The sequence below is a fragment of the Scomber scombrus genome, chromosome 21 (assembly GCF_963691925.1).
Source record: "Scomber scombrus chromosome 21, fScoSco1.1, whole genome shotgun sequence".
NCBI classification, from domain to species: Eukaryota; Metazoa; Chordata; class Actinopteri; order Scombriformes; family Scombridae; genus Scomber; species Scomber scombrus.
In genome coordinates, this window is record NC_084990.1 from 13,620,883 (window position 1) to 13,645,352 (window position 24,470).

Consider the following 24,470-nt stretch of genomic DNA (forward strand, 5'->3'; position numbering starts at 1 on the left):
AAAAAATGACCTGTTACATGTAAGGCTAGTGCTGATGTAAGGTGGATCTTTCATGACGTTAAATATATATTAGTAATAGTAGTACAAGAATGTCACTAAGAATATTGTAATAAAAATTAGCTTTGAGATTAAAGATACAAAAGCAAGAGGAAAAGGGTACATTTCATTCTTCATTTTTCTTTCATGCAATAGGTGTAAATTGAATTTCAAGAGGTGGATGAAGGGGGAAAAAGGAGGAGAGGAAACATATAGACAGAGAACTGACAAGCCTTTCTATAGAGGTGACAAGATGACCCTCAGCTTAAAAAGCCTTCAGGATAAAAAACAAAATCCTTTGATGTCCTGGAGAGGTGGATCACTTCAACAGAGAGTGGTGGCAGACTTTCTTTCTAAAGCTCCATTTCAAATCCAGTCAACTTTGTGCATTTAAATTCCTACTTATTTCCTGTATGAAAAACACAAAACCAGCACAAACTGGTAAACACTGAAAAAGACTGGCCTGAAAAGGAACATCCTGGATTCAAATGCAAAATGCACACTTACGGCATACACTCATTTTCAAATTTTTCAAGAGTGCTGGCAATTTTTCAAATTTACTACATTTAAAAGCATGCTCATTTTAACCAAATTAAACCACTTTGATTCATATGCCTGTTATTCAATTGAAACTTGAGAGAATAAGGGTAGATTATCATGCCGAAACACTGAACAGTGAAACAACACCATAAATGGTAAGAAAGAAATAATCACAGTAACACTATCCAAACTTAGGTAAGACCTGCCCCAAGTTTCGGGATAATTAAATGTCTTTTATGACACCATTGCAAATGTATTACACAATTAAAAATGTCATTTGGAGTCAGTTGAAGAAGCTAGTGCCTTGCTCAAAAGCAACTTTATTTTTCTGAAGTCACTATTTAGTTTGACTCTTTTCAGCTCAACATGGTATTCTTCTGTAACAGTCTGTTGGTTTACAGCTCAACATTAGTTGATCGTTCCTTCTAGTTCATGAAGTGAATCAAAATGTAAAGAAGAGCAAAAGTTCAGTGTGCCTGCCTGTTACAGCGACATCATCCTCTCTTGAGACTGATACCGCTTTCTGATACACTAAATGTCAAGTTATTCAAATGAAATAAGCCACATGTCAGTGCTATTCCCTTCTGTGAACAGCAGATTAGAAACAGATAACAACTTGGATATGGATCTAAGTCTTAAAGGGTAATTTCATGCTTTCATGTTTCAATATCTAGAAAGCTGCTGTACAGTACAAGGTAAGAGAGACAAAGTCAGACAGAGAGTCTCCAAGTGTGTGTGTGTGTGTGTGTGTGTGTGTGTGTGTGTGTGTGTGTGTGTGTGTGTGTGTGTGTGTGTGTGTGTGTGTGTGTGTGTGTGTGTGTGTGTGTGTGTGTGTGTCTGAGTGTGTGTATTAAATCCTATTCCTGCCAAGACCTCTAAACTGCAATGTGTGCACGTGTCTGGCTCAATTCTGTTTCCTGCAACAACTATTAGAACAGAACACAGTGTCATGTTGAAGATATGCACTAAATGTGTGTGTGTGTGTAACTGTGAGTGTGAGGCGATGGTTTTGCATCTAGCTTGTCTGACCAAAATTCAACTTTTGTTATTACAGTATTACGATAATTAATGAAGTAAGTCACAGAGAGAGACAGAGTTTGTGTTTGTGTGTGTGTGTGTGTGTGTTTCTCCTTGATCTTGCCAGAGACAGCCTGTCCCTTGGCCTAGCGCCAGTGGAAATTAATGTCAGGATCAGCTTACATTTAAGTCATACGTAACATCATTGTAGAGAAGGTGGATAGTTACCAGCTGAGCAACTGACCGACAACCCAACTGGTTGCATGATGAAGTCATGTGGGGAGTAACAGACAGCCAGAAAGAGTGAGTGAAAGTGAGAAAAAAAAGAGGTGACATACTAAATGCGTGATGATCATTTGTTCATTTTCTTGTCCCATTAAGGAAATAAGTTGCACAAGTTATCTTTTAATGCCAAAAATGTAATTCTCAATACTTGAAAGGGACAGAGCTAGCAGCAAATGTGCAAAGAGCTCTACCCTGTGGCATATTAGGTACCTGTCTGTTAACTAAATTCCTAATATTAAGCTAGAAGTGCTGAGCTTTTCAAAGGAGCATGGAAAGGATGTTTGAAGTGCACATAACCTCTAGCCAGATGTTGAGGCATAATCTGGTGTGGGCACGAGTGCTGCGTGCTATGATGCAAAGAGGCTTTTTCTTCATTTTTTGTGTTACACCACTTCAGCCTTGTGTGGCTAAATTAGAAAATTGGTATGAGGAGAGCGAGAAAGGGCAGCAGGGGAAATAAGGGGAAAAGAAAGGAGGAAAGGGCAATTACTGAGATCAACTACAGACGTGCTACTACCGACCCAAAAGCGGCTGCGGATAAGGGACCATGTGGGAAAAGAACAGAGAGGAAGAGAAAAGACTGCAGCAGTGGACCACAGGGGATTAGTGGGACCCTTTCTTCTCAGAATCAAACAGATACAGGCCCTCTGCCCAGAGTCCTTCCTTCACTGGTCATCCATAGTTTGAAGTTTCAAACTTTTTAGTGTAATGGTTGTGCAAAGAGAAATCACTAATGATACTGGGTAGTGATAGACTAGATGAGACACGGCTATAGTTAACATTACACCATGTAGTCACATCATGTTTTGCCACTTTGACTCTGACTCATCAGATATATTTGCTCTTAAATGATTAACTGGTTCAACAGCCTAATGGATGAGTAAAATCATCCAACATGCTGGTACTTAGGTAGAGCTGTCAAATTAATGCAATGTCAATGCAAAAATGTGTTGCACACTCACATATGCAAATAAACAAAACCTTTTCCCGCACACACCCACTCAACAGTATAATACCCACCTTTCAGCACAGCGTGGCCGTTGGGGCTCTGGGGAAACAGGAAGGGTATGGCTGAACGGGCACCGAGAGCGGCTGTGGCCTCTAGCAGAGCTCCGGTCAGCAGGGAACAAACTGTTCGTTGGCCGCAAGTGCGATAAAACCTAGAAACGAATAAAGAGGTAGAAGTGAAAGAGAGAAATAAAGCTTAAGTTTGCCTGCGATACTAATTAACAAATTTAACGTCATGCCCTGTGTTTACATCAAGTATTTGTCTGCCGTTGCTGTCATCAGATAACCAGAATTGATCACTTAATTATCTTAACAGGCAGAAACACAGACGAGCCAGTTTTCTGTATCTCCAGCTACCATATACCTTCTATAATACGCTATGCCAAAGCTTTAAACAGGTTTTTGGCTAAATCCGCATCAAGATGATCTGTGCATCTTTGCACTGTTTTCTTGTAAACGGCATTTGCATTAGATGACTTGCAGGTATCAAGATTATCTAGGAACTGATTGCATTTATGTAGTGGCCTCCCCTCAAGTAAAGAAAACAAACCTTCATCTTTATAATTACTAGCACACAATAAGAAAGCAAAAACTTGTGAACCTACGCTATCAGATGGCTAGTCTTGAAGAGGGCTTCAACAATTATTTTCACTGTAGATTAAGCTGCCAGATATTAAATGGCAGAAAAATAGTGAACAATAACCATCACTATTCCCTAAAGCCCAATGTGATACCATCATTATTTTCCTCTGCCATTAAATATTGTTGCAAAAGAGTGAATCTGTGTTTTATGTAACGCTGCCATTCACATCATCTTCAGGATTCACAGCAATTATTTTGGTGCCAATTTTCACATGATGGACAAGGACCAACATCTTTACTAAAAACTACTGTAGTTTGTTTTTTTTAACATCACATAATGAAACACAAGTATGTCAGTCAAAAAAAAAGAGCCAAACCTAGGTGGATAAGAAGGATGACAACACCGGGGGTTGATGGAGGGGTTCAGATCCAGTCTGGGTGGGCTGGCACTGACGCTGTGTAATGGCCAGTGAGAATCCCTGAGGCAGACACATCCAGGCCAAGACAGCAGGAGCTTTTTGGCAGGATGAATCAGGTCAAGTTCCTCTTTGTTCTGCACATAGCTGGTAACCTGTTGAGAGAGTCATTAAGAAATGTGTCACTTAGTGAGAACAAAAATGGGAATGCTACAGTTTGAGAAGTCCTCAGTGTTGTGTTGGCAACCTTACAACTGTCAATAAAATATTTACTTCATTTAGATCTCTAGTGAAACGGAAAAAACTTGACAGTGTCCTCGTATTGGCTAAGCTGTACACATGCACTAAAATGAGAATGAATGAAAGAAACAAGTCACATTTATATAATAAAAAAAAGGTTCTATTTTTAAAAAGTATGTGCAGTAATTACTAGCAGCTTACATACAGTGTGTAATTACCATAAAACCAAGTTCATGCAGCAAAAAGTTATTAAGCTGATAGTGCTTTAGCAACCTTAAAGTATACATTAACAGTATAAGCCAGATGAAAGAGTGACACAACAGCTTCCCTTCATCCGGTGCTGTTTTTCATCTCTTACACTGTTATATAACATTTGAATTAGAGGTCATCGTCATCAGCTTTTCAACTGTGGTCATTCTCAGAAGCAATTTCCTCTTGACAGAAGAGAAATCAAAGAGTGAAAAGAAAGAATTGATAGAGAGAAATACCAGTGAGACACTCCACTAATAGGAGGAAAGACATTTAAGGGATCCAGACAAAAAGCATCAGAGTTAGACAGACAGATACGTGGGTATATACAGAGAAGAAGATAATGGAGAGATGGAGAGAAAAAGAAGGTGGGTGGAAGCAGTCAGGAAAGAAGTTAAAGAGAGAAAGAAGAAGAAGTGTATATGGACAAAGAAAAAGCAAGAGACGTCACTGTCTGAAGAGTTTTAACTGAGTGAAATTTTTGACCTTAAAGAAAGCCTCCTTTTCAGTTCACACTCTTCTTAGAACAAAAATGTATCTGACATAAAAAAAAGGAAACACACAAAAACACTGACTTGTTCTTGTCCTTGAGTGAACCTTCAGACAGGCTCCTCTGGCACAAATTTCAGAGAAAAGCCATTAAAGCAACATTTGCGGCACTTTAAGTGGGCCTTAATGCCTTCAGCGGGGATGGATATTACAAAATCAGACATAATCAATACTGGTGACAGAGTGGGGGATGAATACAATAAAAGTTTACCGACAAAATGCTGCTCGGGGTGTAATCCTCTGCAACAGTGCCCACCTACACTGCTTCAAAATACTGCCAAGAAGGAGATGAACCACCAGGTGTAAGGTGTAAATCATCATATTAAGTACATGTGAATCTGTGTTTGCTCTTTTAAAAAATGCCCTGTCGGTTTTAAGTGGCTGGCTGTCAGTGGTATGGCACAATGTGCGCACACACACATGACCAAATAGTTGTCTCAGTGGGATGGGTTTCCTGCATGGGGTGTAGGCTTCGCTGTTGTCAGATCTGAGCTATCCCGAGGGAAAGGAGACATACCAGCCAGCACGTTGAGAGCGGGAAAAAGCGAGCGCCGAGGACAATCAGGCACACACGAAAACACACACATAACCTACTTTTCAGTAACAAACCAATGTCAGTAATAGTGAGCCTCTTTCCAGCCACACACTCTTTTCAATAAAAGCTCAAGCTTTTAAAAATATGATTCAGAAATACATTTAGATTAATAGCTTCTAAGATTTTTTCTTATCAAGAACATTTTTCTAATCCTCAGACTCACATTTCTGGTAAAAGAGCTCACTTTCTCTATCAGCATCTAAACTTTGTGCATGTCCACTGAACAGACATTAAGTCTACGTCAATGTATTTTTCCACATTCAGCTGTATACAGAGCACAAAGTAGAAAAGTGGACTTGGCTTTAGTCATACATAGCACTCATGCCTTTATTATTTACCCTGCATTTAGATAGGCAGGTTTCCCGTTGATTAAGGCTGGGCTTTCTGCTTTCTGTTTTTTTTCTAATAAACAAATAAAACCCAAAGTATTTGTGCATGGAGATGCTTTTATATGGTTTTACATAGACTAAATATTTCAGCAATGAATGTCCACACTTCAGAAATATCAACGGAATAAGTAGCTGCAAACAGTCATAAATGTTGTTTATCTTAACCACTTCTGACCTCAGTGACAGACAGTTTTGGTTTAGCACTGCAAAGACATAGACACTGATATGTATTCATGTCATGTACAACAGTGTAAAGGCCATTAACAAACAAAAAAACAATTAATCCTGGATTAATTAATTCTCTTTAGGGTTTACAGCTCTTTCAGGCAGAAAAAACAGCCCATTTAGTGTGTTTGCTGGAAAATGCACCTTTGTGAAATGTTAGTGAATTTACAAACTGATTAGTTTGTTTGTTGATTAGTCTGTTAAAATGTCCACATTGACCCATCAATACTAAAAGTTAAGAGTTTTATTTTTATGCAGCTTCCTTACTTACTTAGAGTCAGTTTCTCTTCCTCAATATAAAAACATTTTATTTTAGTTTGAAAGAAACGACCATTGGAGCAGAAAAAGCTGAATGTGTGTACGGCAGTGTACAATAGGGAAGCTGACTACAAAGGACACCGCAGGGAATGTGGTGCTGCTTCTGATGGACATGGAGCAGCTGCCTTCACACATACACACACAAAAACAAACTTATCTTCAGACTCCAGGCGAACACGTGGACACACACAACAACTTTGCCTAAAAACCACAACAGCATACACATTGTTCACACAAGTAGTATGTCTATGAATGCATAGTAAGAGTTAAAACATCAACTGAGCAACTGTTTACGTAAAGAAAAGTTTGATCTTCTGATTCTCAGGTTTCACAGATGTCTCATGACAAATTGAATCCATAAATAAAAAAAGAGGGAATGGAAATGTACTCTTGTTGGTTAGAGAACAAAAAGTCATAATAGAGCCAGTGAGTGAGTGAAAGTGTTGAATGAGAGAGTGAGAAAGCAATTGACAGGCTTCAACATCTTTCAAAAGGAAATAATCCAATAAATTACAGGAATTGTCCACTTCAGCACAAACAAGGATCCCTGTTATGAGGGCAAGTAGGCAGAAGGACAGAATGTCCTCTTTGTTCAACACACTCACATCAGGAATTGGGGCAATAATTGCATTTAAGCTTCTCCCAGCATCCATTAGGTTATCCAATACCAACATTTCCACTGTGTCCCTAGTAAGTTACAGTACTACTGATCTAACCATTCAGCCAGTTAGCAGAACTATATATAAGTCTGCCACTAACACAGCTCTGTATCTCATGTTACAGTGTGTACAGGAAACGCTAATGTCTTAAGCTTATTGAGGGTAAATTATGGCTGCTAGAGGCAGCTGCTCTGATTGAGATTCCTGTTTTCAACTTACACTAAGTTACAGTAACCTGATTGACTTCTCTTTCAAATTTCTATAAAGTAGAAAGTCAGTTTTGCTAATCAATGTACAAATAGTGTAGTGTTACACGCAAGTTTACATTTGTGATCCAAGCCACATGTCTGTACTGTAAATAAGGTACAGTTCACATTCAAAAGGGATTTATTTTTCCCCTTCAGAGTGACATATTTTAGTACATAATCCCAATTATGTGATCATTGTTTTGCGTCACTCTGGACAAATTCAACTGGGCTTCCATCGGAATGTTTACCCAACTTTTGGCACATTTACTGTGTATTGATAACTAAAAATAATACATTTGTGCTACCTAGTGTAAATTCTGCGTACATACTAAGTAAATAGTTGTAATATGCCACATAACCCACTCTTTTTTCCCTACTGTTGAAGACTTACAAAATGTTGAGGCAACTGTTTGGGATTAAGGATTTGAGGTCATTTTCTTGTGCCGCTGGCTGTGTGGTGCTCTTTCCTGATTAAAAATGTCAGCCAGAGAGATATCCCACTCAGCAAATTACCTGCAGTAGCCCATGGGGGACAGCAATTGCATCTAAGCATAAATATTTCACAACTCTGCAGGAGATGATGACCAAGGTTAGCTACTGACAACTAATGTTCCTCCATAACACTTAGTCTAACCTAATGGAGACTGTAAAAACAAGGACTGCTTTTTCATACTTTTCTACCTTTCAATTTGAAAGACAGCTTCCTTCCTCACTTTCAGTTTCAGCCATTGTGAAATGGCATCAGTGATCCAATTGTTCACTGTGTTCAGATGACATTTGGGACAATCATTTGAACTATTAGTCCATACTTTCACTGGAGCCAAAGTACATTCATGAATTGAAAGACAATAAAATACTGTAGTCATTAATACACACAAGCTGTCACATTCACGTTACTGACAATCAGTCCACGTGGCCTACGGTTATGAATGAGGTGGCCATTAAGTCCCATTAGCGCCCCGTTGGGTAATTTCTCTGCCTGGCAACAGCCATTCTGGGAAAGGATTAGCAAGGTGCACTCTGGGGCACCACACAGATCTACTGAACTTTGAGCTGGAATGCGCACACACAAAGACAGACGTATACATAACGCATGCTAAAATGCAGACATGCAAACACACTCTGACTCATGCCCGTGTTATTAAGTATTTCATACCAGACACATTCAGTATGCATGACCACGCAGGACACTGGAGAGGCTGCAGCCATCTCCCTGAAATCCAACCACCCACATCTTGACCTCTTTACTTTGATGTGTCTGACCCACCACACACAATCACATACTCCCCAATGACATCCTCTCCCAACTTAAGCTTTCTGTCTCTCAATCACACACGCAAACATACACACACACTCTTCCTCAATTACTCTGAATATTCTCCAGTATTTCAAGGCAGAGGTCCCATGATACAATATAGACCATCTGTCTGGGACATGCTGCAATGTTGTGTGTGATTGTGTATTTTTTACAGTGTGTGTGCACATGCTCTCTCCTTACTATCACCACCCAATGCACACAAACACAAACACACATGGGACCACAAAATTTAATTTTAATCTGGTAATGATTTTATGCAATTAAACACACAAAGTACTCAAATGGGAGTGGACAAATAAGTGTAATAGTATGCTGCCACCCCCCACAAACTCTCCCACGAAGCTGACATTCAAGGAAAAGAAATGAAGAGTTTGGACTGAAATCTACTTTTAGACGCATCATGGAGGGTCGAGGTTAGCTGAGGTCAGTGGGGGGTCACTGTTCAAAGAACTCTGTTATTCTGGTATGTGGACTCTGAGCTGAGGTCACTGTGAGATACGTCAGTCTTAACCCTTCCTTCACTGAGCAAGCTTGTTGCCTTTAACACAAAAGCAGCCTACTTTCATAATACATCAAACTAAAGCATAGGCCCATAAAAATGGGTTCAGAAGAGCATGAAAAGACTGCAGGATATGGCACAATTTTTTTGTACTTTTATATTTCCTTAAAATGGTTTTATGGCCAACACCATTTTCAACCAACTAAAGATTAAATATGAATGAATTATTTGTCAGAGTATGGGCATTTGGAGGGAAGTAAAAGTGGTTTAATCATTTCCTGCACAAACAAGAGCTAAAAGGAAAGCACAGAAATAAGGCAGTTATTTAAATCCGATATCTGTTTTATTGCACGATCCACATGAAAGAGGGGTCAGTGTGTTACCAATACCTACTGCTCTTATATATGCTATTTCCAATGTCAAGAATAAACCGTCTGTGCTGAAATGCTTGAGATGACTAAATCAAAAGAAAAATGAAAGAAAATTAATCAGCAGCTATTTTGAGAATAGATTAATCACCTCAGTCATTTTTTCATCATTGTCTGAAATGTGACAATTTGCTGTATTTCTTTGTCAATTATGACAGGAAATTAATTATCTTATGGTTCTGAACTGGTAGACAAAACAAGCACATTAAAGGCATCACAACGGGCTCTAAGAAACCCTCAATGCCATTTTTTCATTATTTCTTAACTTTTTATTGACAAAACAATCAATTGATTTATCAAGAAAATAAGCGGTTAGAACATAACAAACATCTATTAAGTTATCACCTCTCCTGCTCATTACTTTCTATGCTTTCTGCCTAGGTAAAAAATGATTCTGGCAGAGCAATATTGCACCACTAAATTTGTTTTTGCAGTACTGTAAATCACTGGGTCTGAGAAATTCCCATATTCTTAAAATCCTTTAAACCACTTGGACAGAGTGTTTGCTTTAATGCAGGGAAAGTGGAGCCGGCAAAGCTGTGTGAGGGAAATGAAGAAAATGTTCACCCTGCCCACCCAACGCGACAAGCAAGTTTAAATCAGCTGCACCTAGTCTATTTGAAAACTCGGTGAGGAGCCAGGTATGTTCAGCAGCTCTGGTATCTCAGGACCCAGACATACTCTTAACCCCACCCATCCTGGACGGTGTAAAACAAATCAGAAGACATAAACCAAGCACACCTAAACATGCCAAGCAGACATCCCGCCTCTCAGAGTGAACACATGAAAAAAAGTACTTCAGATTTGTGGTTTCCTCTCTAATCACTGGTGCCTTTTTCTCTATGACTACGTATGCATGTGTTGTTTTTACTACACATACGGCACAGCGCCAGACTATTCCTAATGCTGGTTTGCATCATCAAGAAACAGACAACCTGGCTACACTGTCCTGCTCTGCTCTGACCTTTTTCTGCTATTTCTCTGTCTCCACAAGGTAATGTTTGCCTTCCCGCAGCCTGAGCCTGGACTATCTCACTGTAGATGAAGTTCTGCGCTTATTTGTGTGTATGAGCTTAAAGCAAAAAAAAAAAGTTCTGTGCACAGTTGTGTGTACACAGAGGAAAGCACGGCTGCGTGCAATTGGTTTTCATACAGCATCTGTATGGATATGTGTACTAGTCCAGTTTGTATAGATAAGTGTTTATGCTGTGTGTATCTATATACTAAGGGCCTGATTTACTAAGATCCCAGATAAAGGGTACTGCATTGCGTGCGCAGTGCAATAGATTGCACGTTTCGTTTGCGTGCGTTTTGCGGGTGATCTACTAAGAATAACTGCATGAATGAAAACAGGTGCAACAGGGTGGAGACAGCAGTATTTAAATGATTGTTTTGCGTGTCTTAATGGAGAGTTTGGACGAGCAGAAAGCTGCAAGCGCAAAATGAAATGTGATCAGGTTCTAGTGGAAGACGTTAACAAATATATTGAGTTATAACAAAAACAAATATTACCAGAAAAACCGACATACGGGAGAGTATTTGTGACAAAGTCGATGCTGTTAGTAAAACCAAAAATATTCCACTCCAAAAATAATCCGAAAAAATCTGTTCTGTACATATTCTGTCATTGTGCCTCCGTCTCCTCGTCTCCACAGTAACATAAGTCATCTGTTCCCAGTGCGCAGCCGGTTAATACCTGCCCTTCAAAATGTATTAATTATAGACGCAGTTTGAGTCAGTTTGGTAAATCACAATGCGCGTGCTAAATAACATATTTGCATTTTCTCTTCCCTGTATTTTGCACACTGGGGTAAAAACGCCCCACATTGCATATTCATTATGGCAAACGTACTAAATGGACAGCGTGTATTATCTTGCACATTTGAAAGACGCAAACCTCAGAGCGCTGCGTTAGTAGGTCAGTTTGCATATAATTTGTGGCTGATGTCAAGTTTGCACACATTTTTATACACGGAAACCTTAAGTAAATCAGGCCCTATAAATTTAATTTCAGTGCATGTGTGAAAAGAGTAACACATCCTCACTGTCTTATTCACAGTGAATACAACTTCTCAATACAATCTTTGTTAGGTCAAAACTTGCATTGTCATTGATACTCTTTTCCAAAAGCCTTGCACCCCCAATGTGATATAATCATATTCTTTGAATATTTGATTTGAACATACCAGAGGAATACATGTTAAAGCAGTGATTCCCAAGCAGAGGTTAATGTACTTCTGCAATACCAGGATGTGCATGGAAGGATTCTGGTGTAGCTAAGATAAAATGTAAATATAAAAATAAGGATTTAGTTACAAAAACAAACAACGATCCACATATTTGTGTTTAAGAGGAAAATAAAGGAAAATTAATTCAAAGTATGGTTATAGACATACATTTATTGTCCTAATAACCAATTAACCAATGAAGACACACCTTCCACCAACGTGAGTCAGTTCATCTTAAGACTTTTTTAAGTCTCAGTAAACTGAGAAGAGAATACAAAAACAAGTGATGGATAAATAGTTCAAAATGCAAACTTGAGTAAAACTATTGCAGAAAAAGAAAAATATATAAAACCAGAGTTTTACTAAATTGATAAGTTGAGTACAAAAGTGAGGGCTGGCAGCTAAGTGAAGCACCTACACAACATGTAGAGATAAACACAAAGCATACAATACACAAACACAAATCTGTAAGCAAACATCTTAATACATGAGCTAATATTCCTTTTCATATTATTTTTCTAAGAAGAAAAAAAAAACAGCTATGAAAAATATTTCATAGCTGGCTTTCAATGCATTGTGTTGCCCCGGGGATTTTGAAACATTGTCTGCATGATAGATTCAATGTTGTCAGCCACATAAAAAAGATGAAACTGGAGACAAGAGGTGTACATCAACATGAACCGTGAGTAAACTGACAGCAGCATCCGGTCCAAGGACACAGATGAATTGATTTGATGGAGAGAAAAGAGACAATCAAGAAAGAAACTATGCAAAAAAAAAAGGAAGGAAAGAAAATAAGATGGTTTAGTCATCACACAACAAGCACAGCAGAAATGTCACCTTGCTTTCATAATCCGCACACTGCGGCAGTCTTGCAGATGTACAGTGGGGCGTTGTTTTTTTCTACAGCTTGAAAGAAAACCCCTGTTGTGTGACTCGTGTCTTACTCAGGTCCTTTGTGGCTCAGTGGGTGGATTATGATGCTAACATTTCTCAGGGTTAGACTCATGCAATACTGTTCTGGATACGTGAGTGTTATAGATGTGTGGTTGTTTGGGAACCCCCAAATGTTTTTAGCAGAGAGTTTTCCCTGGATTTCCCAATAGTTGGAATACTGAACTATTATTAAACTGAACCATTAAACGTGACCTTAATTCATACATGGTTATTAAAAAAAAGGCGACGAGGGGTTCAAATCAGGAGATCTCTAGGCTGTGTATGCTCATTGGAGTAAATATTTGTCTTTATTTCAAAACATATGATCCTTTGGCTCGGAGCCTCAGTTACCTCAGTCACAGTTTGTAATCAGGTTGAAGACTTCCATACAGCATCTGACTAGCTGGTTCCGGAAAATGAGTAAATGCACAGTAGTATCAATAACATGGTGGCCTGTCTAAAACTATACACTTAAACCAGCTACTTTCTGGGATTAAGCCCGTTTCCAATCACAGGAAATCAAAACAGATCTTCAATTTAATGTTTAAACTGGTGGAAACTGAGATGTGAAGGAAGGAAACAGAAGAGAGAATTGGGGTGGGGGCTGTGATGAAAGGTAGAAAAAAAACAATCATAAAAGAGATCAACTAGGTTGGAGGAAGGTTTGTTTAAACAGGAAAACAGGTTCAACATAAAGCAAGAGAATAATGAGGAAGAGGAGAGGATGTAAGATGGAGGGGTATAACAGTGAAGGATGAGGGAGAAGAAGCGTATGAGAGGAGGAGAGAGGTGAAAAGAGAAAAACACAGGGGAGTGCAACAGAGGAAATGGTGAGGGGGCCAAAGGGTGACTTGAATCATAATCCCCTGTTGAATTTCACGAGTAGTTGTTTCACCAAAGATCCAAAAGCGAGGCCCACCTCCAGAGCACCGCCTCACACCTTTAACAAGCTTAGTGCATGGACTTTATGTGTATGTGTGGGCGACACACACACACACACACACACACACACACACACACACACACACACACACACACACACACACACACACACACACACACACACACACACACACACACACACACACACACACACACACACACACACACACACACACACACACAGTCATGAGCAACTACAAACTATTTAGTTTACTTTTACAAACTCAAACAAACACGCTCGACTGAAATGCTACACACAACAACATGCAATGTTATATATGAGATTAGCAGGATTAGAAAGACGAAAACAAGAAAATAAATTTGCAGATTATCAGCTTTGTAGCTGCGTTTGCTTGCCCGTCAACCCCCTTTTAGAGGCAGCGAGACGAAATGGCAGAAAACAAAGCCAAAGTGCAGCAGAAAGGACACATTTACAGGAAAGGACTGAATAATCAAATTTATATGGAGTGAATGGGGAGCAGAAAGGGAATGACATGAAGCTGTGCACTTGGTAACACTTGTAAGATGCCAGCTCATCATTTCAGCAGGCGATGTTGACATGTGGACTGTGGACACGTTTAAGATGATTTTGATATTATTACTTTACTACTATTATCATTCTTCTATCCTATTCTATATTCTTCTTATTAGATCATAGAGGTAATTCCTAAAATACTTGTAAATACAGAGAAGATAAAATCAAGCTTAGAGGAAACGTCAGTCTTTTCTGAGCTTTCGGTTTTGATAACATGTTGCATCCCTTCGTCACAGTGATTTAGAAAATGAGGGAAAGAAACATGAGCCTCATATTGTTATAAACTAACAATGTCTAAGAACTCCGCTACAATCATCCACTTAATTGCAGATCTGCTTCCTGATCATGCAGTATTATTTATCCATAATAACAATAATAATAATAATGATGATGAGTACCCTGTTTTTGTTTACAGTGCAGACGAAACAAAACAAAATAAGAGAAGGCGGGAGCAGACAGGAAACATGCACAGCATCCTACAAGAATTGGAAATCTAGCAAGACTGAGGCTCTTCCTGCAGCCGCTGCTTGAGAGTCAAAGAGAATGAGAGGTCATGTTAAAACCAACTATAATAACTATCAGTTTAAAAAACTCTGCAGAAGAAGTTTCATTACTTGGTTGAATCTCTGTCTCCAAAATCATTTGGAATGATGGAAATTAGGAAAAATATGATTTAGCTTCGTGCCGTATGAGGGAAAGGCAATTTACAGAAGTACAAAGAAGAGGATGAGTTACAAAAAGTATAAAAAGAACGGAAAAGCAAGGGGATAGCTAAAGAAGTGGAACAGAAAAGAAATGTAGGAGAGGACTAGAGGAGAGAGTCAGAGAGAGAGAGAGAAAAAAAAAAAGCAGGGTCATCGTGAGGGCCAAACAACCTGGAACCCATTACCCAGAGCACCCAGTGGGACCCCTCCACACCACCACACTCCCCCATTTACAGTTCTCATGATGTCATACTACAGCGAGCCGCTACACTGCATAACAGCACACAGCTCTGCTCAGACAGACTGAGATAAGCCTGATGAATGTTTTTCCCTTCTCAAAGTTCGACATGTAAAAATACTTTACGCAGAGAAATACAGTCTAAAAGATTTGGATGTAGTTGTTTTGCCTTGATTGTTTTTGAAGAGTCACAATACACAAGGTGATATTAGTTGCTAATATTGTACATGCTTTAGTATAGTAGATTATATAAATTATCTGAGCTACTAATCTCAAAGTTTAACACTTAAAAAGCCAAACTGCATTTAACTTCCTACTTCATTTTTAAATTCAAAACAACTAGTTCTAGAATCTTTATGAATCGATTTTCTGTGCAAGAGTTTACATTTTAAAATCATACAAATGTTCTTATTTAATTATTAAAGCAGCACAACAATTTATACATCTGGGTATAAATGATTTCCAAACTATTTTGTTAGCTTTTTTAACATTTACATTTCTGTAATAATGTCAACAGCAGTTCACGTGTTCAACTTTGCAATATAATAAGAAATTAAGCTTAATGAATTACAGCAAATCCCTTTCTTGCAATACTGGTAAGAATTCAATGCGATTCTTGTTTTTTCTTACAGCCACTGAACACAATGAATGAAAAGATGCATGAAACTCAAAGCTCCTCTTTAAATACAGCAAGAACTTGTAGTAAACAGTTTACTTACTGAAGCACAGAAAAGGGTGATATATTGAAGAGAAAGGAAGAAAACCCCGCCAAGCTCCAATCCCTCTAAGTCTGTGTACACTTATAAAAGTGAGAAAGGAGGCTTGAGTGAAGGAGGGCATGAGACAGAGAGAGGGAGGAAGAGAGGGAGTGAGAGAGTGAGAGAGAGATGTCGACATCTGTAAGGCAGGCAAACTGAGAAGAAAGGGGGAGAGAGAGAGAGAGAGAGAGAGAGATGGGGAGTAAAGAGACAGAAGACATAGACAAAGAGAGGAGGGAAGAAGGAAAACGACAGAGACTGGGAGATTTCTGTCTAGTAGAGGGTACCCCCATATTAGGTTATGAGGCAACTCGCCCATCACAACTCAGCAGCAAGAAAGGAGATTTTATCTGAGAGTGCACTCTAAACACACAAAGACGGAGGAGACACTAGTATACAAGGTTTCAATCGATCCTCCTCTAGGAGCCTGTTCAATGTGTAAACAATGTCTGACAAAATTTAAATAAGGCCTCTGTGTTTTGATTAGGAGCTATAACACAGAACCTGAGAGACAACCGCTGAAGCTACTTTTTTCTTTTAAAGCCAGCATTAGTCACACTGGCCCGATCCCAAAGTGATGCAGATTTCTACCCAAGACAATGAATCTACTCTGTGTTAAGTCAATCAATGTTAGAAAGAGGTAATGTTGCCAAGTAAGAGTTATGTTTGTATCAAGAGAAAGTGCTCTATTAATCTTACCAATACACAGAGACAGCTTGTGTTCCCTCGGTTGAGTCAGGAAATGGTGCAAAACGTCTCTCCCTAGTGACCTTATTAAACTGCATTGAATGACTGGAAATTGAACTAAGTCGAGAATAAAAGTGTATATAATACAAAAGGAAATTATGCAAACTAAGCATCAAAAAAGAACATTAACTATGAATGCTGAATGCCATTTCCTACATATTTATTAAACTATTGGAAAACATCTTCCCATGCAAGGTTGGTTCCTCAGTTATCCTGCTATGTACAAGTGAAAATAAAACATTTAGACAAAGGTGTATCACTTGACATAAAGTATGCCCTTATTGATCTGTGAGACATAAATAAAATTATGGAGAACCGATAATTAAGCATTGGGGGAAAAAACAGTAAGTGGACCTTGAGTTGTTTTGTTAAGAATGAACGGTCATGCTTAACTATGAAACCAAAACAGACAAGAGGTTCTTAAAGAGCTGAAGATGAAATTATAGAATTTCAACATATCTCCAACACAACTGAGGAACATACATCCACCACTGAAGAAAATGTAATACAGCTGAAACTCCAGTAGCACTTGTGATTAGACGTTGACCTGGCATACAGACAACTTCATTGCAACTTGCAACATTTACATCTACTGCCACATTCACATGCTGAACAAAACTACGAATATGATTTAAATGTGTTGTGATGAGATGTAAATTACAGGTTGGAACGTTCAAACACTAACTAATTATACGTGTGACAGGACGCTCCACATCGTCCCGTCCTGGCGAGAGCTTAATAAGCTTAATTGGCCAAAATCACCTTCATGGTGTCATAACAGCTTGGATTTTCACGAGGACAGGTGATATTGTGGGACCATTAAACCAGCAGAGACCGAGGTGCAGCCACTTCATCTGTGTTATTAGCTTTGCTCTGGTGAACGTTTCCATGCCAACCCCTAATTAAAGAGCAGTGTTGCAGCTTTACTGTCTTAGCCAGCCCACTCAATGGTCGCCCACAGCCCTTGTGGTTTATTGTAATAAACTCTGATAGCATTATATGTATTAGCAAAATGTCCTCTGACACATGAAACACTGCTCATTTTGAAATCATGTAGAAATGGTTTATAATGAGAGTAAACTATAAATATAATTACAAGCCTTCTTTGATTACAGTTACAGGAGTAAGCCAGCCTTCAAGCAAAGTATGTACAATCATGGTGATACCTATAAAACAAGACCACCAGTGTTTTTTTAAATTATCAATATTCATGAAATATTTCCAGTTATAAAATTATGATATGTTTTTATTTTAGAGTTATCATTTTTTACTAAAGGGTGTACAAGTGATTCAGATTTTCTAGAAATTTTCTGAAGGGTTCAGGAGCAAGATGCTGAATCCCTTTCCCCTCCCCAGCATGCTGAAGTGAATCAGACCCCAACATCTGACCTCTGTGTATTTACAGACTAAAATCTATAATCACAAACATATGAAGAATAACCTCAAGAGGGAATCACCACTAAATACTGCAAAAAAAATAAGATATGTAGTTGTCATGTACCAGTAGTCACACCTCCACAGGATGAAACCCAATTGGTCATTTTAGCAAAAATTCAAATTGTGTTGAAATCAAAGGTCTAGTCAGTTTCTTCACTCATCAGTAATTGCAGTGCTACCTCATATGCAGGCAAATGGATAATCACAACAGTCACAGGTCATAATGAATACAGCAAACCTTATTGAATTTGCCTAATCAAGTGGAAAAATTAATCTGTTTCATGCCCATCTGACATCAAAGTGGTCCTCAGAACAAAGCAAACAGCTGGCCTGTCCTCATGCATTTGCTTTGCATGTCTTTGATCAATCCTCAGCTAATGAGACTGGCCGTTTTAGCCAGTAATGAGGGGTCAGATCAATGTATTATACTACATTTATTACATTAATTGCTTTTAGAAGGCACAAAGTCCCCCGATCAATATGAACTAAGACAATGATATAGCAAGATGTGCTGTTGTCTGCTTCTGTGATGATGTATTCACTGAACACACACACACCATCCTGCTATCTATATGTTTGTCTGAACCTCCTGCAGTGTTTTTTTTACAAAGTAGAACTTATAAGACTTTGTAATATTTGCATGGGTAATTCTTGAAAACAGAAGATGTGTAGTTTATTCCAAAAAGACTGCTGCCCTCTGGTGGAGAGGGATGAAAACTGACACTGAAATATTCTAGCATTTTGAGTCAAGTCAAGGAATATGATACCGCAATTCTACCATAGAGGTTGGAATATGACAGAAGTCAGATGAAGATAACTTTTTGTGTATTTATTTCATTTTCTGAAACAGAAGCTATCTAAAGATGATAAAAATGATATAAAAATACCTAAGACTGCAGCTAATTATCTTTCATGACCATGTAATTTCTGTGATTGTTTTGATTAATTGAGCGATGCTTTAGTCTACAAAATTGTCTATTATAATTTTTCTAGGAGCCCTACAGTAAGTGACAACTTCAATTTGCTCATTTTGTCCAACAAAAAGTCCAAATTCCAAAGATGCTCAAATTACAATGACACAAACCTGAGAAAAGCAACAATTTCTAATATTTAAAAAAAACAATGAAGTGTACACAAAAAGACAACACAGAATTGTTTAGTCACACAGAATTTGTAATAAAGTGACATGATGAAACTTCCCTTACTCATACACACACACACACACACACACACACACACACACACACACACACACACACACACACACACACACACACACACACACACACAGGTCAAAGATAGGCAGGTAATACCTTGAGTATGCCAGGAGTTAATGATCAATCATGTCACAAGCTCCAGCATTCATACTTTAAAGTGTACACATAGCAAAAATATTCAGCAACTCAAGTTCATCTGCAGGATAAAATATAGTATTCTCCACTAGATGGCACCAAAGGCTGGCTTACATATTACACAGCTCACATCCAGAGGAGTGTTCACATTCAAAATCAGCTCTCTAACTGTATCTTTGCCATTTCTGTTATATTTTAGATGGGAAAAATAGAAGGCAGAAAAGTAAATAGAAAGGATAGTTTAAGTTTGTCTGATTTATATGTGTATTAGTACAGATGACAGCTTGAGGAGTACAAGCAGACTGTTGTTTAATTGTAAGCTGACAGAAATCCAGCATCATCAAGACAGTAGTGCAGATGCTGGTCAGCTGGGTTGAAAGGTAATCTTGGCTGTGCTCCACTATGAGAACCCTGTTATTTAAAGCTACACAGATGAGCTTTAGAAGTCAGTTAAGAAGTTTCTCTGAAATGTTGCTTTGACATTGATGCATTTCAATACTGCAAAACTGCAATTAAATTGATTATATAATGTACATCCTCATGCAGGCTTCAGAGTTGTTGTTTTTTGCTAAATCCCTTCTGGTTGACCGGTCCATTATGAGTCAAAGTGTGAAATGGAGGTTGCAGGCTATTTTTAAATCAATTGTGCTATTCTTCGAGGGCGACAATAATAAGCATGATGCACAATTGTTTAATTTAATCGGTTCTGGGGGATATTGTTGGTCTATTTCCATCTAAATGCTCCTTAACAAATCAAACCAGCAGTTGTTGGCAGTATTAACAGGTTATCCTCAATTCAACACTGGAGAAGCGCACAAACCGTATGACACAAGGAGCAGCCATGCAGTCATGAGTGTTGTGAGAAAAGACGCTATGTCACATGAGGGTGAAACTGGGAGAGGTAAAAAGAAAAACGAGTTACAGAGTTAGTCATTATGACAGGAAGTTCAAGTGCGTGGGCTTGTTTACATTTCCAATATTGGATGTGAACCAAGTTATGTTGTGAACCAAGTTAGGTCACATAAAGGTTATCATGCAAAAAGTGGCTTTTTAATACTGATCAAGAGTGTGTATGTGTATGTATGCGTGTTTGTGTGTGTGGATGCCAAATTCACCTCAGCAGGTCAACATTTTCCACTTTGTTTGTTTGTGTGTTAGGTCCTGACCCACTGTTTAACAACCTTGGCTCTGAAGCAAAGTCCTTTTCTCACACTGTCACAGAGATGCGAGAAGCTTGAGCTAACAGCACACACACACACACGCACAAACGCACACGCACACACACACGCACACACACTTTAACCCTGTGAAGTGAAAACACACCCAGTTGCAGTTTTGACACCCTTCTGACACCCCACAATAACAAACAGATGGAATGTGTTTCAACAAAAACAAGTGTAGCCGCATGCACCCCTGTACGCCAGATTCAAATAAACGTATTAACAGTAGCTGAGAATGGAGCCTTAAAGAGCGGGAAGGCCAGATTGTTCAAGATACTGTCATTGTAAAAAAAAAAAAAAAAACAGAACTCCTTACAAAAGCATGCTAGATATTTACTGTCCTACCCTTTTCTGTGTTAGCAGACATCTGACTACACAAGAGTGTTTCTCAGCGCACACACACACAAACTAATCTCTGGCTAAGCCGCAACACCCAGCTGAGTGAGAAAGTGGCCTGCTCGGCACATTCCTTTGTAGAGGCACAACACATAGAGAGAGAACATAAGAGTGATACACACAAGGTTAAATGATATACATGGAGGTAAGCTTGGGTGTGTGCATTTATGTGTGCATGTGTGTGTCGGGTTGGGGTTTGACAGCAATTTTTCATATTATAATTTAGTATTGAAACTACTCACAGAATATAAATTTGGTGTTTTAGGTAATTATGTCTTCAAAACTGTATATTCTTCCAATAGTTGTTGAAAATGATATATTTGTTACTTAGCTAAACGCCTATCTCAATGTTTTGCATATTGCTCTGTGATAATGCAAACGAGAGAGAAAATATACTATTTAATTAGAGATTTGTCAGACTGTGAGATTAACAAAGGCAGGTTGGCTTTAAAAGTTCCTCAAACAAACTCTGAACTGAGGAAAACTGGTTTCCAGTACTATGCACTTCACTACTGGAATGAACTGTGAAACAGGTTAAAGCTGAATAGTTAGGAATTGTGGGAGGTGATCAAAGATTGAAACGGTTAACTGAGATCCACATTGCTTTCCCAATCCTGTGCCCTCGTGCAAATCACTCAGAATTGGGGAATCATAATGGTCATTTCCTAGTAATGAACAATAAAGCGCTCCACCTGTATCATACTCTGAAGCTTTAATGTGTACCATTCAGTCTGGCCAGAGCTCTCATCACAATCAGTCACCGATTTGTTTGATATGATTGGCATGTGCAGTATGTCGGGGTTGCCAATCAAATCTCTCACGAACACCTTCAGAAGAAAATGAAAGTAGATCATGAGTCTGGTACATTATGTACGACTGCAACGAAACACTGACAAATCCAAAAAACATGATTCACTCCACAGACTTTCATTTATATGTCTTGCAAAACGCGCACACCAAAAATACAATAACAACAGGTGACTGGCAAACTGCAACGTTGCTCAACTCCAGTTCACCTTACAAAAATGTACAAGCCAGGCTCAGTCAATTTTGACAGCCTCGAGACCACTCTTCTCATACACACTGTTTTTTACTCAGTGTGCCATGGTGTATATGACCCCAACAAAAGCCATGAACCAGCCTATTTACTGAAGCAATTACCTGGAAAGCAAATCAATGCAGCCTCGCCTCATGACAATGTCTGGCATGAAATGGATGTCTGAAACCGGATATTTGTTGGACGTTTTATCTTAAATGCTACCTTTCAAAGAAGCACTAATTTGTAACCGAGACACAGATTTGTTTGCCAGAGTTATTACCTGACCTCATAAATAACCCGTCTTTGAACATATCATTTCTTTTTACAGGCACAGATATTTAACCAGCAAAGAGTTGACACAAAGATTATATACAACAAAATAAATAAGAATGAGTTTAACAAGAACTTCCATATGTCAAAGCCTGTATTTTCATCTTATTGTTTTGAACAGCTCAGTCAATATTTGCAAGCAAACTACAAAAAGGTAAACAACATCAGCTAGCACTGCAATGTAGCACAAGTCACACGGACATAAGCCACAGCCATGAAGAATTTGTTCCAGAGAATAAACCTTTTTTTTTTTAACATAATGTTTTCATGGTCAGGTCATTTCTGTATGGTGCACTCATCACAGACTTGGTTTGGGACAAAATTCAATTTTATCTAGGACTACACACACACACAAAAGAAAGCTGAAAATGTGCTTACTTCTATATTTCAGTAGCCAACATTTCCATTTCAACAACTGCAACCACTAACTGAAGAGGCACTGTGAGATTTAACTTTTGGTGTAACTCTTTCAATAGAGTTTAGGACTGTTTACTACTTGAGCATGAACAGTAATGTAATATTTGTATTAAACTTCTTAAACTAAAAATCTAAATGAAAGAGGAATAAAAATATTCTGTGTGTATGTGTGTCTGTTGTTATAACCAACAACAAAGAAACTACAAGGGAGACTAAGAGACCGTGTGTGTATCTGTGTGTCACTGTAACAATACTGATAACCTCCCTTTCTTTTACACTAGCATCCATGCAGACAGGAAATGATGCAAACAGTCAGGACTGCTGTTTTTGTGAATAAAACCGCCCTTCTGGTGAACAAACTTTTTTATCCTTTTAATATTTAAAAAAAAAAAAAAAAGTAATGGCATGATGCCTAAAGGGCTAGATATAAAACCAGCCAAAATAGTAAACAACCCAAATGAAAGTCCAGTTTCGTTCTTACTGGTTAAAGTCAAAGATCACCTAGTGAACATAAAAATCTCATGAGAAAAGTGAACTCCTAATGAGTTGACATCTGACTTTTCTCACACAGTGCATTTCAGTAAGAAACATACAATCACTAAGCTTAAAATTCTGTTGGGTGCACTGCTAATACAAAATTGAAACTAAAGGCTATGCTTAATAAAACTTTATAAAACATTAAGCACTTAAAATCAATTCAGTTTTGGTTTTTGAGTCAATGAAGCAAATACAGTTCTATGTTTTGGCCCCAATTTAAAATGTAAAAGCAAATTAATTTGCTACATTTATGATTCCCCTCTGACTGGCTTCTTTTTCATAGCAGTGGCTGCTGAAGCTTTTCAGAAACGTTGAAATCATTTTTTAAAAAGCTGGTGATCAAAACATTAACCTTTGTATTAAATTATCCAAGAGTCTTGCATATTTTCTATGTTGAGCAAAACCGTAAATTAAAAAAACAAAACAAAACATTCATATGGCAATTTTGTAGTGGTAAAAAGTAGCTCCTTTTGGTGGCTCCTCTCACCGTGTAACTCTATATTGATTTATTTCGTAGCAAGCTGGAGCTGTAACTGATTCCACTGTTCTATTGTTGCATTTGGTGTCAACAGGGAGTATAACATGGGTGTATTTGTACTTTCAAGAATTTTGGCTGCTCTTTAGGCATAGAAAGACTTAGCTTGGTGTGAAATAAATATATCTAATGATGTGGTGAGTGTACTGACAGTTGGAGGTTGACTAGCTCTTTTTTAGTTTAAGATACTTTACTCGAGAATATGGTGACACCAGTGCATGAGGGAGAAAGGATGGTATATGTACTTTCCCACCACATATACTCCTGAACTTAAACTGACAAAATTCCGGACATAAGTTTACTCGTGACACAACATACTGAGGGAAACAGGAAAGCACAGAGCATCCCTAGAGGAAAGAATGTATTGCTGTCACTGAAGACTACTTGCATCCTCAGTGATGGAAAGAGGATATATTTACAAGCATATATCTCTCAGCCCCACTCCCACTGAGACCAAACTGGTAGTGATAAAAAATTGTTTAAGCGTTCATGTCCGTGCACGCCTGTGTGTGTGTGTG

At 38.4% G+C, this 24,470-nt stretch overlaps 1 protein-coding gene across 3 annotated transcripts in view; it reads right to left on the reverse strand.

Annotated features, from left to right (window-relative positions):
• Nucleotides 1–24,470, reverse strand: part of plce1 (phospholipase C, epsilon 1) — an 83,264-nt gene that overhangs the window by 40,428 nt on the left and 18,366 nt on the right. For all 3 annotated transcript variants that reach the window (XM_062442051.1, XM_062442052.1, XM_062442050.1), the window contains exons 7-8: nt 3,846–4,039; nt 2,899–3,038 (exon numbers count right to left, since the gene is read on the reverse strand). In XM_062442051.1, coding sequence (XP_062298035.1) covers nt 2,899–3,038; nt 3,846–4,039 — 334 coding nt within the window. The remainder of the gene's footprint in view (nt 1–2,898; nt 3,039–3,845; nt 4,040–24,470) is intronic.